General features: G+C 54.6%; 1 protein-coding gene across 1 annotated transcript in view; it reads right to left on the bottom strand.

Moving 5' to 3' along the window:
- SORCS3 (sortilin related VPS10 domain containing receptor 3) overlaps positions 1-11,056 on the bottom strand; it is a 638,571-nt gene extending 627,515 nt beyond the window's left edge. Inside the window, exon 1 of the mRNA XM_056120660.1 lies at positions 10,167-11,056. Coding sequence (XP_055976635.1) covers positions 10,167-10,796 — 630 coding nt within the window. The 5' untranslated portion in view covers positions 10,797-11,056. The remainder of the gene's footprint in view (positions 1-10,166) is intronic.
- Between the last annotated feature and the right edge of the window lie 2,021 nt (positions 11,057-13,077).

Raw genomic sequence — 13,077 nt, 5'->3', positions numbered from 1 at the left:
ATATTTCCATTTTAGAGTCAGTAAAGCTAAGATTCAAGATCAATTGTTCAAAGTTGCTGATGGGGTATTTTCATCATTTAAAAAAAAACCTCAACCCCAGAGAGGCAAAAATGTGTAGTCGAAGTGACATCTGCACTTGTTTGTTCATTGCAGCACTCTTTACAATAGCCAGAAACTGGAAGAAACCTGAGTGCCCAAGAACAGATGACTGGTTAAAGAAACTTTGGTACATCTACACAATGGAGTACTATGTAGCTCTTAGAAAAGATGAAGTCATGAAATTTACATACAAGTGGTACAACATGGAAAGTATCATGCTAAGCGAAATGAGTCAGAAAGAGAGGGATAGACATAGAAAAATTGCATTCATCTGGGGGATATAAAGCAACAAAATATGAGATCAATACCTAAGAATAGCTGAGATCAACACCAGGAGGATTACTCCATAGCTTAGAGGCCAGCTGGGTATTCTAGGGGAAAGGGCCGTTCAGATAGAGAAGGGAGCACCAAATAAAGGGTGTTTGAAGGATCCTCCCAGGAGGGGAGATGCATGTTGAAAGTAGACTATGTACTGAACATGATTGCCACTCAATGCCTCTTTTGCAGACCACAACACTCAAAAGGAGAGAGAGAACAAAGGGGAATGCCCTGCCACAGAGGCAGGGTGGGAGGAGGGGTGGGGGGGATATTATCCATGGTGGTGGAAAATGGGCACTGGTGGAGGGATGGGTATTTGATCATTGTGTGACCGAAACCCAAGCACAAAGATTTGTAAATCTACAACTGTACCTCATGGTGCTTCACTAATAAAAAAAAAATTACTATAAAAAAAAACCTCAGTTTTGAGAAATGTTCCAGCCAAACATTTGTGTTCAAACATGAAAAGCACTGAAAGTCGCAGTGATATGAGCAACACTTTGCCTTCCAAAGCTCCTTTCCTCTTCCCCCACCACCCCGGGGAGGAAGGTGTATCTAGGACTTTGGGTCAGGATTTCAAAACTCTCATAGCAGGTGTTTCCCAACTATGTAAAAATCATATTCTGACTGCTTGAGGGACGTCTTCAGGCCTGAAAATGAAAATATTCAACACTGTAATTGTTCTAAATCTCCCACTGAGAAACCATTTTAAAAGGGTGCATTTCCTATGTCACAGTATAATCCTTAACCTGACTCTAACCATCTGGAAGAGAAACTGCCACCTCATCATGGATGCCAGAAAGACCTTGCGAATGTTGAGGCACATGGGATGAGGAACAGTGAGGGACACCTGTGATAGCTAGAGGTACAGCTAGGCCCTCTCCCCCATCTCTAAGAAATGCATTCTTTTCCAGGTCAATTTTGTTCTGAATTGACAATCATGCTTAGGACAGTGAGGGGGTCACAAAGGGTGAGAAAGATGGCAGAAGAGATGACAGAACCTGGTCTTAGCATTGTTGATGGTTGAATTTATTCCTAGAGTTACAGTTACATCATGAATGGGTCAAATATCTGAGTTTGGAATGGACACATTCATACAAAATATCCACTTCCTTTCCTTCTGGAAGAAGCTGGTCCCACGAATTCAACTGCCCCATTACCGATCACTTATTTCCCAATCAGTCACCAAGACCCCTCCCACCATGCAGCTGCAGGCTGCTGCATCTATTCTCTCCTCCAGAACAATTCCTTGTGCAGCACGTTTAAAATTAGTTCATCCTATTTATTTGCACTTCTTTCCCAGGGCAACACTCCCTCTAGTGTCTGTGGAAGGATCTCAGGTTCCATTGCTGGTGCATAGGGTGCAGGCAAAGAGGAACTCAGGTCTGTAACTTGATGGGTTCCGATCACTCAAAATGACCAGCAGCTAGGATGATCCCTCTATGAAAGAGGCTGGGGATAGTTGCAGTCATGGAGACTTCCATTCCATACCAAGCATCAAGCAGAGCAAGGAAATCCATGGAGAAGCAAAGCCGGAACATAAAGGACCACTGCATGGCTTCAGTGTAAATGAGTTTGGCAATTAGCAGTCGTTACCAACCAACCTGGCAGCCAGGGTTCCTCTAGTTTTCTGTTAATCGTCGATTGCCTCGAGCAGGCCCCAGTAATGTCTCCTTCATCCTAGCCCTGAGATTATATTCAAGGCTCTTTAGGAGAATGAGACCCATCATTGTTACTGGTATTTGGCACATTGGGTACGCCACAGGGAGTTTGCCAGACTCTGCCGTGTGGGCAGGCTACATTCAGTAGCCTGCCAGTTTGTACAAAGTAGGAATGAGATAATAAGATGTCATAATAGGATGTCGCGCGGCCCTGGAACCCGCGTGACTTTGTCCCTCTGCCAGTACCTTCATGTGTGTGGAGAGTGGTCTCAGCATGGTGGTGGCTGGTCCTGGAGGTCTTTGGCTGCCGGAGCCCTGGTCGGGGCGGGGAGGAAAGCTCAACCCGCTCCCCTCCAAGGGGCCCCGGCGGCGAGGACAGTCAGGCGCGGGGGCAGGAGACTGCACTGTTCTTCTTCCAGGAGCTGGTTTTTAATTCCGATAATGAACGAAACTCTGGCATGCTAACTAGTTACGCGACCCCCGAGCGGTCGGCGTCCCCCAACTTCTTAGAGGGACAAGTGGCGTTCAGCCACCCAAGATTGAGCAATAACAGGTCTGTGATGCCAAGTTTTCTAACACTACATAATTCACTCACTTGCTTCAATAGGCCTTCCATGACTAGGAGTGAGGTGTCATCATAAATACCCAAATCAACGAGAAGCTACTCTTGGGGCTGGAAAGATAGTACCAGGGCTGTGGCACTTGTCCTGCATGCAGCATACCCAAATTAGATCCTCTGCATTGCATATGGTCCCCTGAGCACCAGCAGGAGGAACCCTTGAGCACAGAACCAGGAATAATCCCTGAATTCAGCCACATATGGCCCAAAAAGAACCACAACAACAACAACAACAAAAAAGAAGTTATTCCTTCTCTTCCCCAGTGCCTTAAGGACCTGGGAAAGTCCTGGGGAAAAATGTATTACTCACTCATCATTATTTAAGGTCATCTTTAACCTGATTGTAACCATCAATATTACAAATTCTGATTATACTTCTCAAGAAGTCAGGTTCTCACTCGTTTCACTGCTGACTTCAGCACTGAACAAAGACAAACAGCTTTGTCATGCACTCACTAGGAAACTAAGCAAGTCCCTTCCTCTGCATCCCTGTTTGCATCTGAAAATGAAGGGGAGACCCCTTCCAGCATAATGGTAACAGCTAAGAAACTGCAGTACTTAACGGCTTCCTAGACACATGGAGCAACTCCTCTGATTGCTCCATGCAAGACCTTACTCAAATCTGGGGCACTCTAGTGCAAGAAGTGCTATTACATTTTTACCGATTTTAAAAAGAAATATCAAAGAGAGAGTAACATTGTGCCTGGTGTCGCAACTCTATTAAAGAACAGCAGCAGAGGCCAGAGTGATAGTATAGTGGGTAGGGCACTGGCCCCACAATCCATAACCAAACAGGAGCCTTGATCACCCTACTGCTCGGTAGGGTGATCCCATTTCCCAAAACCACCCTCTCTCACAAAGCATGACAAGAAATAGGCCCCACTGGACAGTGTCAATAGTCTTAGTGACCAGCATTCTGAGGGGCTGTGTTCCGGGTTCCCCCTCATCCCTGCGCAGCGGCAACAGTTCCCGCCATGCCCCAGTAAGGAGTTAATAGTAGAAAGCCATTTGTGTAATCATGAATTTCTTAAACTCCATTACATTTTCCAAATTTACTATAGCACATTTATTAGTGTACTCTAAAGAACAGCATTTCCATAAATAATTAAAGCCAAACTACACTGATCGAAATAAATGAGCGCAATGTTCCCGGTGATGCAACCAGGCTTGATTCACTAACTCAAACAACGAGGTGACTCACAGGAGGCCCCCATTAACAACAGTTAGTAAGATGCAGATTGTCCGAGGTTAACCAGCGTGGTATTTATTATTGTCTCCAGCCATGGGCGAGGGAGGCAGGGCTGGCATTAGGACTCTGCCCCAGAGCAGGAAGGAGGAATCGCTCCTGACGTCCCATGGCACTGCGCAGACCTATTCTTGGATGCCGTCAATCCAACTTACAAAACGGACAGCTCTTTCCCCATCTCATCTGAGCAAAAAGGCATAAATCCTCTGGGAAAGAAATAGTGCTATAAGTCCCTGAGGACTGCTGGGAGCAAGTAGTGAGGATGGCTGCCCAGAGAGAGGAAACAGTAGGGTGTCCAAGCAGCAGGGGGCCAGGATCTGTCTGAGTCTCCTATCACACAGCTCCATGCTGAGTGGTGGAATGAAGACAGTCCCCCACGTTCTCTCCAACCTTGACATTCTGAGAGCTTAAGAGCATGCAGTTCCTCCCCCCCAGAGATCCCCTCTTCTCTGTGCTCACATCCTGAAATGGTCATTTGATAATGAACCACATATCACCACTCCCAGCAGCTGTCTTGTAAGCACATGTGATTTCACATGACAAGAGAACCTGCTCCCAATCGAATCCTGTTGGAAGGACCTTTGTCTGCACACTTCTCTTTCCATCTCGGTCCTACCAATCTCAGTGGCCAGAACACTGCCAAATGCACTGGAAACACATAGCAGATGGCACCATATCTAATGTGAGTCCATCTGATCCCAAAAGTACTTGAGGAAGAAACCAGGACTGCCAACAAGTCTTTATTTATGTCCTCTTACTGGGTGGAGTGATGATGCTTCCTTATCTGAAGTTAAAATGCATGTATGAACTCACTAATCAAATGCATAAACAATGCTCTTAAGAGACTACGGTCACCTGTCTACCCTCTCCTCCCCCCCCCCCACACACACACAGATCAGGCACTGTCCCCTCCCAGATCAGTCCAGTAAGTGTATTCTAAGCTAAGTGCCAAGCCCAGTGCCACTTGCCATTAGGCGGGCAGGAAAACAGCACTCCCACTTGGTGGGCAAGGCTACTGTGGTAATTCTTTAATTCCTTGTCCTCGGAACACTCACAAAACAAGACCGAAATAACTCGGCACTAAATGAAATAGAATCCAATGCGTGGTGTGGTCAATAAATCCTATAAACAATTAGGACAAAGGAAAAGAAATGCTTCTCGGGCCGGTTCCACGAGATTGTGTGAATGTGAGCAGCACTCCTCAAAGAAAAGCGGGTCTCCTAGTGAGGGAACCTCAGAATCCAGGGCTAAGTACAGATGGGGTACGGGCAGCATGACACTGGCTTGGCCAGGACGAACGGGCCCGTGGTGGAAGGGTTCCATTCAGAGTTCAAGAAGTGGACCTGGGACTGGGAAGGGTGATGACAAACAATTTGCATTTGAATCCTAAGATACCAAAGGAACCGAATCCAGAATATAGACCTACTGGATGAAAAGCCCACGCTGACGGCAGGTCTCCACTAAGAAACGCCCTGAGAAATAAACCATGGTCTTCCCAGGAATTAGATTATTTTTCTGTTTTTTTATTTGGGACCATACCTGGCAGTGCTCAGGGCTTAATTCTGGCTTTGCACTCAGGAATCACTCCTGATGGGGCTTTGTGGGCGCCTATGGGATGCTGGAGATCGAACCTGGGTTGGTTGCATGCAAGGCAGCACCCTAACCTCTGCACTATCACTCCAGCTTCCCAGGGACAGGCTTCTAATGCTTTCAAGCCCTCAGTTCGAAGGTCCCAGCCAGTGGTTAAACCCTACGGGGCACTCACTGCTTTTAAGGCAGTGCCCCAGCCCACCCCTGCCCGCAATATCACCAGCCACATAAGCTGGCAAATCCATGCCCTAAAGAGCACAAGTCCTGTTCACCAGACTGTACACTTCCACCACCTACTCTCCACACTTTTCTCCCAAATTTGCTATGAATTTCCTTCCTGCTGGGGAAGAGTCTCAAGCCAGCCAAGAAGCTCACAGAAGCAGAAAATCAACAGGTGAGTGAAGGCCCCCAGCCTCAGAGGCACATAACTTTGCCACTCAGACTTGGTCAAATCTCCCTGCTCCTTAGGGGGATGATAGGAGGGCCGGTGGGGCAGGGGCTGCAGGTCTTGTTCCCAAATTCTTCCATTCACCATAAAAAAGTTGCACAGCCCCAGGAAAAGGTGATCCAGTCTTCTTGCCACCCGAGCTACCAATCCTCTTCTTCCGTCAAACCTCACACAGCTGGAGAAGCCACTAGCAAATATTTCTTCTTGCCAGCTACAAAGCAAGCTCCAACCGTTTCATTTCTGCAATCATTCAATCAGGCCTCGCAATTAAGGAGTTTGCAACTTCTGCTCACCTTAGAAATCACTGCAGGTTCTGAGAAGCCAATCACATCCTCCAGCAAGGCAGAGCAGACACACGCAGTCTGCGGCCAGCACTCTCCTCCCCCTGGCCCCCACCCCAGACAGTGACCAAGAACAATTAGTGCTGTTATGTCCCCACTGCCTTTTCCAGCTACATCTCAACTGAGATGACTCCCCATGTAATATTAATTAAAAACAGATTCTTTCTGGCAACCGTCTCGAAGCACCGCTTCTGTGGCAGGCTTCTTTATTAAGCCTTCGAGAAGGCAAATGCATTAAGATATTGTGACACCGAGGCTGTGAGCAGGGCCGAGGAAGGCTAGACCAGCCAGCCAAAAGCTATTTGAAAAATCTGTTTGGGAGCCACAATTAGATGCTCCAGTGAGTGAAATGCAATTAATCTGATCAAATCTGTCACTATTTTGCACATTAGGAGTAAATATTTTAGAACACCGTCCAGCTGAATTAGCAAAGGCTACACGGTCTTGCCCAGGAGAAGCTGTGGAGGTCCATCTCCCATCACCCTCAGGGGTGCGGGATCTGGTGGGGATGTGGACTTAGCAGCAGCTGCCACTTCTCTTCACCAGGGTGCAGTGGGAGGCACACACAGCCATGGATGGCTACTACCCGGATCAGCCTCACCACACACTGCAGAAAACAACCTGCAGGCCAACATCCCTGCGAGGGACCCGGAGCAAAACCACCAGAGCCACAGCCTGCGGTAGGAAGAAAGGCAGAGCCCTCTCACCTAAGCACCAGACACGGGGGATCCCCATCCAGCCTGACCCCCAGGAGAGGGAGGCATGAAGAAGCAGGCTGTTGCCTTCACAACTTCCCACTCTCCGGAGCCATTTGCCAACTCACTGAGCGTGCAGGGAGGTGTCTGCCTGCCTTGGTGAGTGAGGTACAGAATGAAGTGGGGTTTTTTTTCTCTTTTTCCCTGGGACCCACGGAGACCCGGTTCCTCTGGCCACTTGTAACACGTGCTCTAACCCATGATTCACCAGGATCCTGGTTGGAATCAGTGGGAGAGAAAGAATGGGCAGAGACCCTCCACAAAACCCCAGCCCCATTCCTCACCCCCAATAAACATCTGGCAGGGCAGCAGCATCAGAGGGAGACCCAGACCCCAGCCCGCCCCTGACAACTCCTGGCTCAAACCTGGTGGGCATCAGTCCCTTAGCCCATCTCGTAAATCATCCCACCACAGTAAGTGAGTAAGTGACCTTGCTGACCTGCAAGGATCCTCATCAGTCTCCTAGCACACTAGGATCTCCATCCTAGTGCATTTGCAGCTCTGTTGACTTGACTGCAAAGTGCTAGGGCAGTTCAGTTCTTCCTGCCAACCAGGGGTGTCTGGGAACTCTCCCCAAGGGGAACTCAGGAGGTTCACCAAAAGCCTGGTCTCCTATCTGAGACCGCATCACAAGGAAGACAGTGGTCTTGCTGCAGGACCAATGTTTAACAGGCAAAAGTCAGAAGAGGAGATGGAATTCTCATTCCAGGTCCGAAAACCCTGATGTCAGGACCTGTAATCTCTGCCTTGAGAATATCCTTCTCTACTTTGAAACAGAATAGGGAATCTTCCTGAAGTTTCATCAGCTCCTTACTCCTCACTCTGGCTTGTGTTTCTAGCACCTTCTTTTGCTGCTCTCAGAAATGGGGGAAAGGGACAAAGAAACCACCTGAGTAACACTGCAGAAACTGTTCCTCCCCGGGTGGTTTCCTTCAGGGTTCCAAGGAAACAGACCAAGGTTTCACCAATCTTTCTACTAGTCCAACTGCCAGTGGTCAGACTGGCAGGTCTATTCCAGAAACTAGAAAGGCAATCCTCTCTGGACAGGAGAGAGGAGACAGAATGGGGTCTCTGCATTCCCCCCTCCAAACTTGCACAGTAAAACGGGTTGAGAGCATAACCAATAACCTCCGCAGAGCTATTAAGGAGCACCCACATTTCATCACCATTAGTAAAGACACCAAGGCCAACTGGTTTACCTCCCAGGGACTTTCGCCCCTCTCAGGATGGAAAAGTCACTCCTGGGGATGGAGAGATACTAGCCTCTCACTTCCTTAGCTGTCTGGCTGTGCTGGAGGTGAGCAGAGCAAGCCATCCACATTTAACTAGTGGTTCCAGAATGCATTCTAAGCCCCAGATTGAAACGTTTTTTTTTTTTAATACACAAAACAATGATCCTTTAACTGGAAGCAGAGCTAAGAAAACTCTTTAGGCAGAGTGAATTTACATTATCCAACTGTGGCAATCCTGGGGTAACCTCCTGCTCCTGAGAACATGTTTCCTTCCACACACCCTGTCCACCCTGCTAAGCAAGTAAGATCCTGGAAGCAGAAACAGAGTCCGGTGGGGACATGCCAGTCTCCACCCAACCACCCAGCTCTGCAAAGGCACACCAGGCCCTTCCCCCATGCCAGAGCTGCTGCCCTGCTGGGAAACGGTACAACACAGATCCTTCTAACACAGCCCAGCAGCTGGCACTTGTGTTGTGTATCATGAAGAACCAGGAAATCGGTACTAGGTGTTGCTGATAAACTGTGCTCTACAGACTCTTACGCACTGTTACTCACTACTCACCCCTGTGACATCCCCAAGTCCCCTTAAAATAAGGCTGAGTTTTCCAGGAAAGTCTTTAATACCAGTAATGAAGAGAAATATCAAAAGGGGTGTGAGGAGCCTTCTTACAGAACAGTTCCCCCAACCTGTTTGCCTGTACATCCTTCCTCCTCCAGAATGTCCAACGCCACATTCTGATATGATCCAAGAGCGAGGAGGCTTATGGATATTGCTGTTACTGGCCAGAGTGGGGACCTGGGGGCCTGTGGCTAGGGGGTGGGGAGACGGAGCAGATCACGGGAAGGCACGCCCCCCACCTCTTTGTGCTGGGAGCGGTTCCGGGCTGCCTCAGTTTCTCCGCACAGTACCTGGAGCAAGTGGGGCAGGGAGTAAGGTGAGGAACCCTCACCCCAGGCACGCTCCGAAGTCTGCAGAATTCCCGGCATGGTTCGCAAGTGCCAGAGCCACCGGAGTGGACTCGAGTGGACTCAAGGGCGCCACCTCTTGGCACAGCGGTGTCCAGGGCAACCAAGCAAACCGCGAGAAGCGGGTGGAGAGATGAGCGGAAAACTGGAACCCCTCGCTCTGCTCTCCCGGGCAGGCAGTGGGCAGAGGGCAGCAGCCAACGCGAGTTTTTCGCGGAGCCACTTTTATGCGCTTGTGCACGGGTGTGGGATGGGTGCGGGATTTCCCTGCACACTTTAAACTTTTTCACTGCCTCTCCTCTTCCCTTCCGGAGCCACTGCCTGGGGATGCTCCGCCGGCGGTGCCACCTGCACACCCGGGCTGGGACCATTGGGGCGAGCAGGTGTATAGGAGTCGCCTCGATGTCCAGGTTTCCCTTCGCTTGATTTGAAGAGTGAAGGAGGGGGAAATCCAGACAGTGGCAGGAACACCCCCAGTCCTTCCCCCAGACTGATCTATTAGTCTGGGTCCCCACCAACAAGTTCAAGCGCCCACCCGCCCCCAACCGCAAGTCCATCATGGGAGAAAGTGACCACCGAGCCCTCCCTCCGGGCTCATCGGCAAGACCCCTCTTTTCCTCGCCTCTCCGGCAGCGCCCCCCTTCCCAGGGTCTCCGGGCAAAACAAGCGCACACCCCTCCACTCCCACCCCCCACTACAAACTCCGCTAACCTGTTGGGGCCATGGGGGACGCGGCAGGAACCCGCTCGCCCCTAAAAGTCGGAGCGCCCCCTCCCTCGCCCGGGTCTCGACCCGGAGCAACTATCCGCGTCTCGCGCGCGTCCCCCCTCCAGCCCCCAGCGGTCCCCGGCGCTCGGCAGACGGGGGGTTCCGCAGCCCGCGGGTACTCACGCTGCTGTTGTGTCCCGACCAGTGCACCATGGCTTGGTTGTGGGCCGAGTCGCCGGTCAGCGCGAACGAAGTGCTGGGCAGCCGGAGCTCCTCTGCCGCCGCCCCGCCGGCCCGCGGCGCCTTCGCCTCCTCCCGGAGACCCTTGGCCAGAGGGCGGCTTCCTGTGGCATCCTCGGCCAAGACGGTGGCGCGGGTGTCCCCGCGTTCCAGGGCACTGGGAGGCTGCGCCCGGCGACTTCTCCTGGCGCCGCCAGGTTTGCCAGCAGCCGGGGTGCCTGGTGCCCACGGTGCGTCCGCCGGCGACGGCACCCGGGCCGCTCCCGGCTTCTCGCTGCCGCCGCCGCCGCCCGGCCGGGGCAGCGGGTCGGGGGTGGGCCGGTGCCCCCGAGCGGCGCCTCTCCGCGCCGCCGCCAGCTCCCGGGGCCACGGGCTCGCCCCGGTCCGCGGCGGGAACGGAGGAGGCAGCGCCGGGATCCGCGAAGCCGGGGCCGCGGGGCCCCCGGGACCGCCCGTCGCGCCCCAAGTGATCTCGGCGCCGGCCAGGACCCACGTCGACAGGAGCAGGAGCCCGGTGCGGGCGAGGGGCGCCCCGGGCCAGCCAGCGGGGCGCTCGGTGCGCGCCGCCTCCATCCCGCTGCGGCTGCCGCGGCTCGGGCTGCCGAGTGTGTGGCGCCCGCCGAGGTGCGGGTCCGGCGCGGGGGTGCGGGGGGGAGTGCGCGCGCCGGCGAGCGGCGGAGAGTGGGGAGGGGGCGGCCGGGGAGGAGGCGCCGGGGCGGGCGCGCCTCGCCGCGCTCTCCCCGCCTCGCGCGCCCGTCCGGAGGGGGATTCCAAACGCCCGGGCGCGATTAATAAAGGCTCCCTCGGTGCCGCTCTCCTTGCTTGCTTTTTTTTTTTTTAATTCTCTCTCTCTCTCTTTTCTCTTAAAATAAGATCTCCCCCAGCCTCCTTCCCACCCCGAAATCTTCTCCACCGAGCTCCCCCAGAAATTTGGCCCAAAGCTGTGTTGAAAGGTAATAAGAAGATCCTCTTGGCAAAATCGGAGAATCAAGTGGGAGCCAGGAGGGGCCGGGAGACCCGCACGGATGGAGCCTCCGGGATCTCCAGCCGCCGATTTGCTCGCGGCCAAGAGTTGGGAGCCGCTGCTCTCCGCGTTCGGCGCGGGGCTTACTCTCCGCGCCTGTCGTGGGGGGCGAAGGGGGGAGGGGGATGAGGGGGAGCGAGGATGGTGCGAGGGGAGGTGGGGGGGGGGCTGGAGGAAGGAGGAGAAAGAGTAAAAGTGTTTTCAGCGCCAACTGTTCGGGTGCAGGAGGCCGGCGGGTGCGCGGAGGCTCGGCGCGGGGAGGCTGCACGCAGAAGCCGAGCGCGGGCTGGACCGGGACTCCGCTCCGCGCCCCCCACCCCTGCCGGCGCTCCGCGCCCCCGCTCCGGTGCGGGGGCGCGGGGAGTGCGTGCGTGCGCGTACGTGCGCGCCAGCCGGCCCGGGTGAGGCGAGGGGTGCGCCCGGGGCTGGCGGGCGGGTGCCGGGAGCTGGGGGGGTGGGCAGGGAGGGCCCCGGGCTGAGCCGCGGGGCGGCGGGGAGCGGGAGGCGCGCGGCTCGGAGCGCGCAGTTGGCACTCGGGGCGGGTGGGAGCGACGGCGGGCGGGGCGGGGCGCGGGGCCGTGGGCGCGCCGGTCACGCACGGGCTGTTTGCGTTTCCCAGAGTCCGACTGGCCTCCCCGGCCAGGGGGCAGGAGGCTAATGCGTGTTGAGAGCCAGGCCGAAGACGGTAGACCGGCTGATTTCTTCCAGCCTGCCCGAGGGCCCGGGGAGGCTCCGGCGCCGGGGTCTGGGGCTGGCCGGCTCCGGACAGACCCCGGGGTTCTTCTTCCCGGAATCCCCTGGGCGGGAACTGGAGGGAGCCAAGGACCGTCCGCTGTCACCGGGAGGCTTCGCGCTCCCCCACATCGATGGCTCACCCATCTCGCCCGTTCTTTCCGAGAGCGGGCTGTCAGAGAGCGGACCCCGCCGAGGCAGCGTGGGTCTAGCCACCCCCCAGTGGGGGCTGGGCTGGAACCCTTTGTACCCAGTCGGGAAAAGGGAGGCGTCTCCGACAGAAGAAAGCGGACCCCGGGTTTTACCGACCCCGGGTTGGCAAGCGCAGTCCGCCACCTCCGAGAAGCTCTCGGGGCTTGTAGGGGCTGGCTGCAAAGACCGGGAACCTTGGAGCTGGAGGAGGGACGATTAAGGCAGGAGTAGGAGGCGGATTGGCGAGCGTGACCGCCTCCCGGCCCTGCCCTTCCTCTACGGAAACGACAGACTCGCTCTTCTTTTTTGGGGTGGAGTAGGGGGGCTAGAAAATGGGGCGAAGGGAACGGAAACGATGGGGAAGGGAATGGAAAGGGGCGAAGAGCGATGGCTAAGTGCAGGAGAGAAAGAGAGAGGGGGCTCTAACGGGACAGCAAAGGGCGTGGGGGACGAAGGGGCACGCCGGGGAGGACCAAGAGAGCTGGGGACAGAGGAGACGCCCGCGATTCGGAGCCGGCCCGGGAGGGCGACCCCCCCCCCCCAGGTTCCCAGGCGCCCCCTTCCTGGAGATATAGAATTTTCCACCCAGGGCTAACTTGGAAACTGAGGACCCAGGAAGCTGGGCCGTTTGGTGACCAAGTCCAGCCCAGACGACTTTCCCAAAACCCAGACCAGCGAGGTTCGCGCGCAGGGGAAAGTTGCGGTGCGAGGGCATCTCGGTGGGCACCGGACCGGAAGAGGCCATCCGCGGGATCCCAGCGCCCCTAACTGGGAAGGCCGGGTGCTGCAGGCCCTGCAGAAAACTGGGGGCTCGGAAGGGATGCGAGGGCTCCCTTGGCTTGGGCTCCAGGCAGGAGGGGAGGCGGGCGCTGGGCTATCCTGCCTGCAAGTGGCACCCTCCCTCCG

Source organism: Sorex fumeus, unplaced genomic scaffold (genome assembly GCF_029834395.1).
Source record: "Sorex fumeus unplaced genomic scaffold, SorFum_2.1 ptg000043l, whole genome shotgun sequence".
Lineage (NCBI taxonomy): Eukaryota > Metazoa > Chordata > Mammalia > Eulipotyphla > Soricidae > Sorex > Sorex fumeus.
This window is presented reverse-complemented; position numbering and strand designations above follow the sequence as displayed.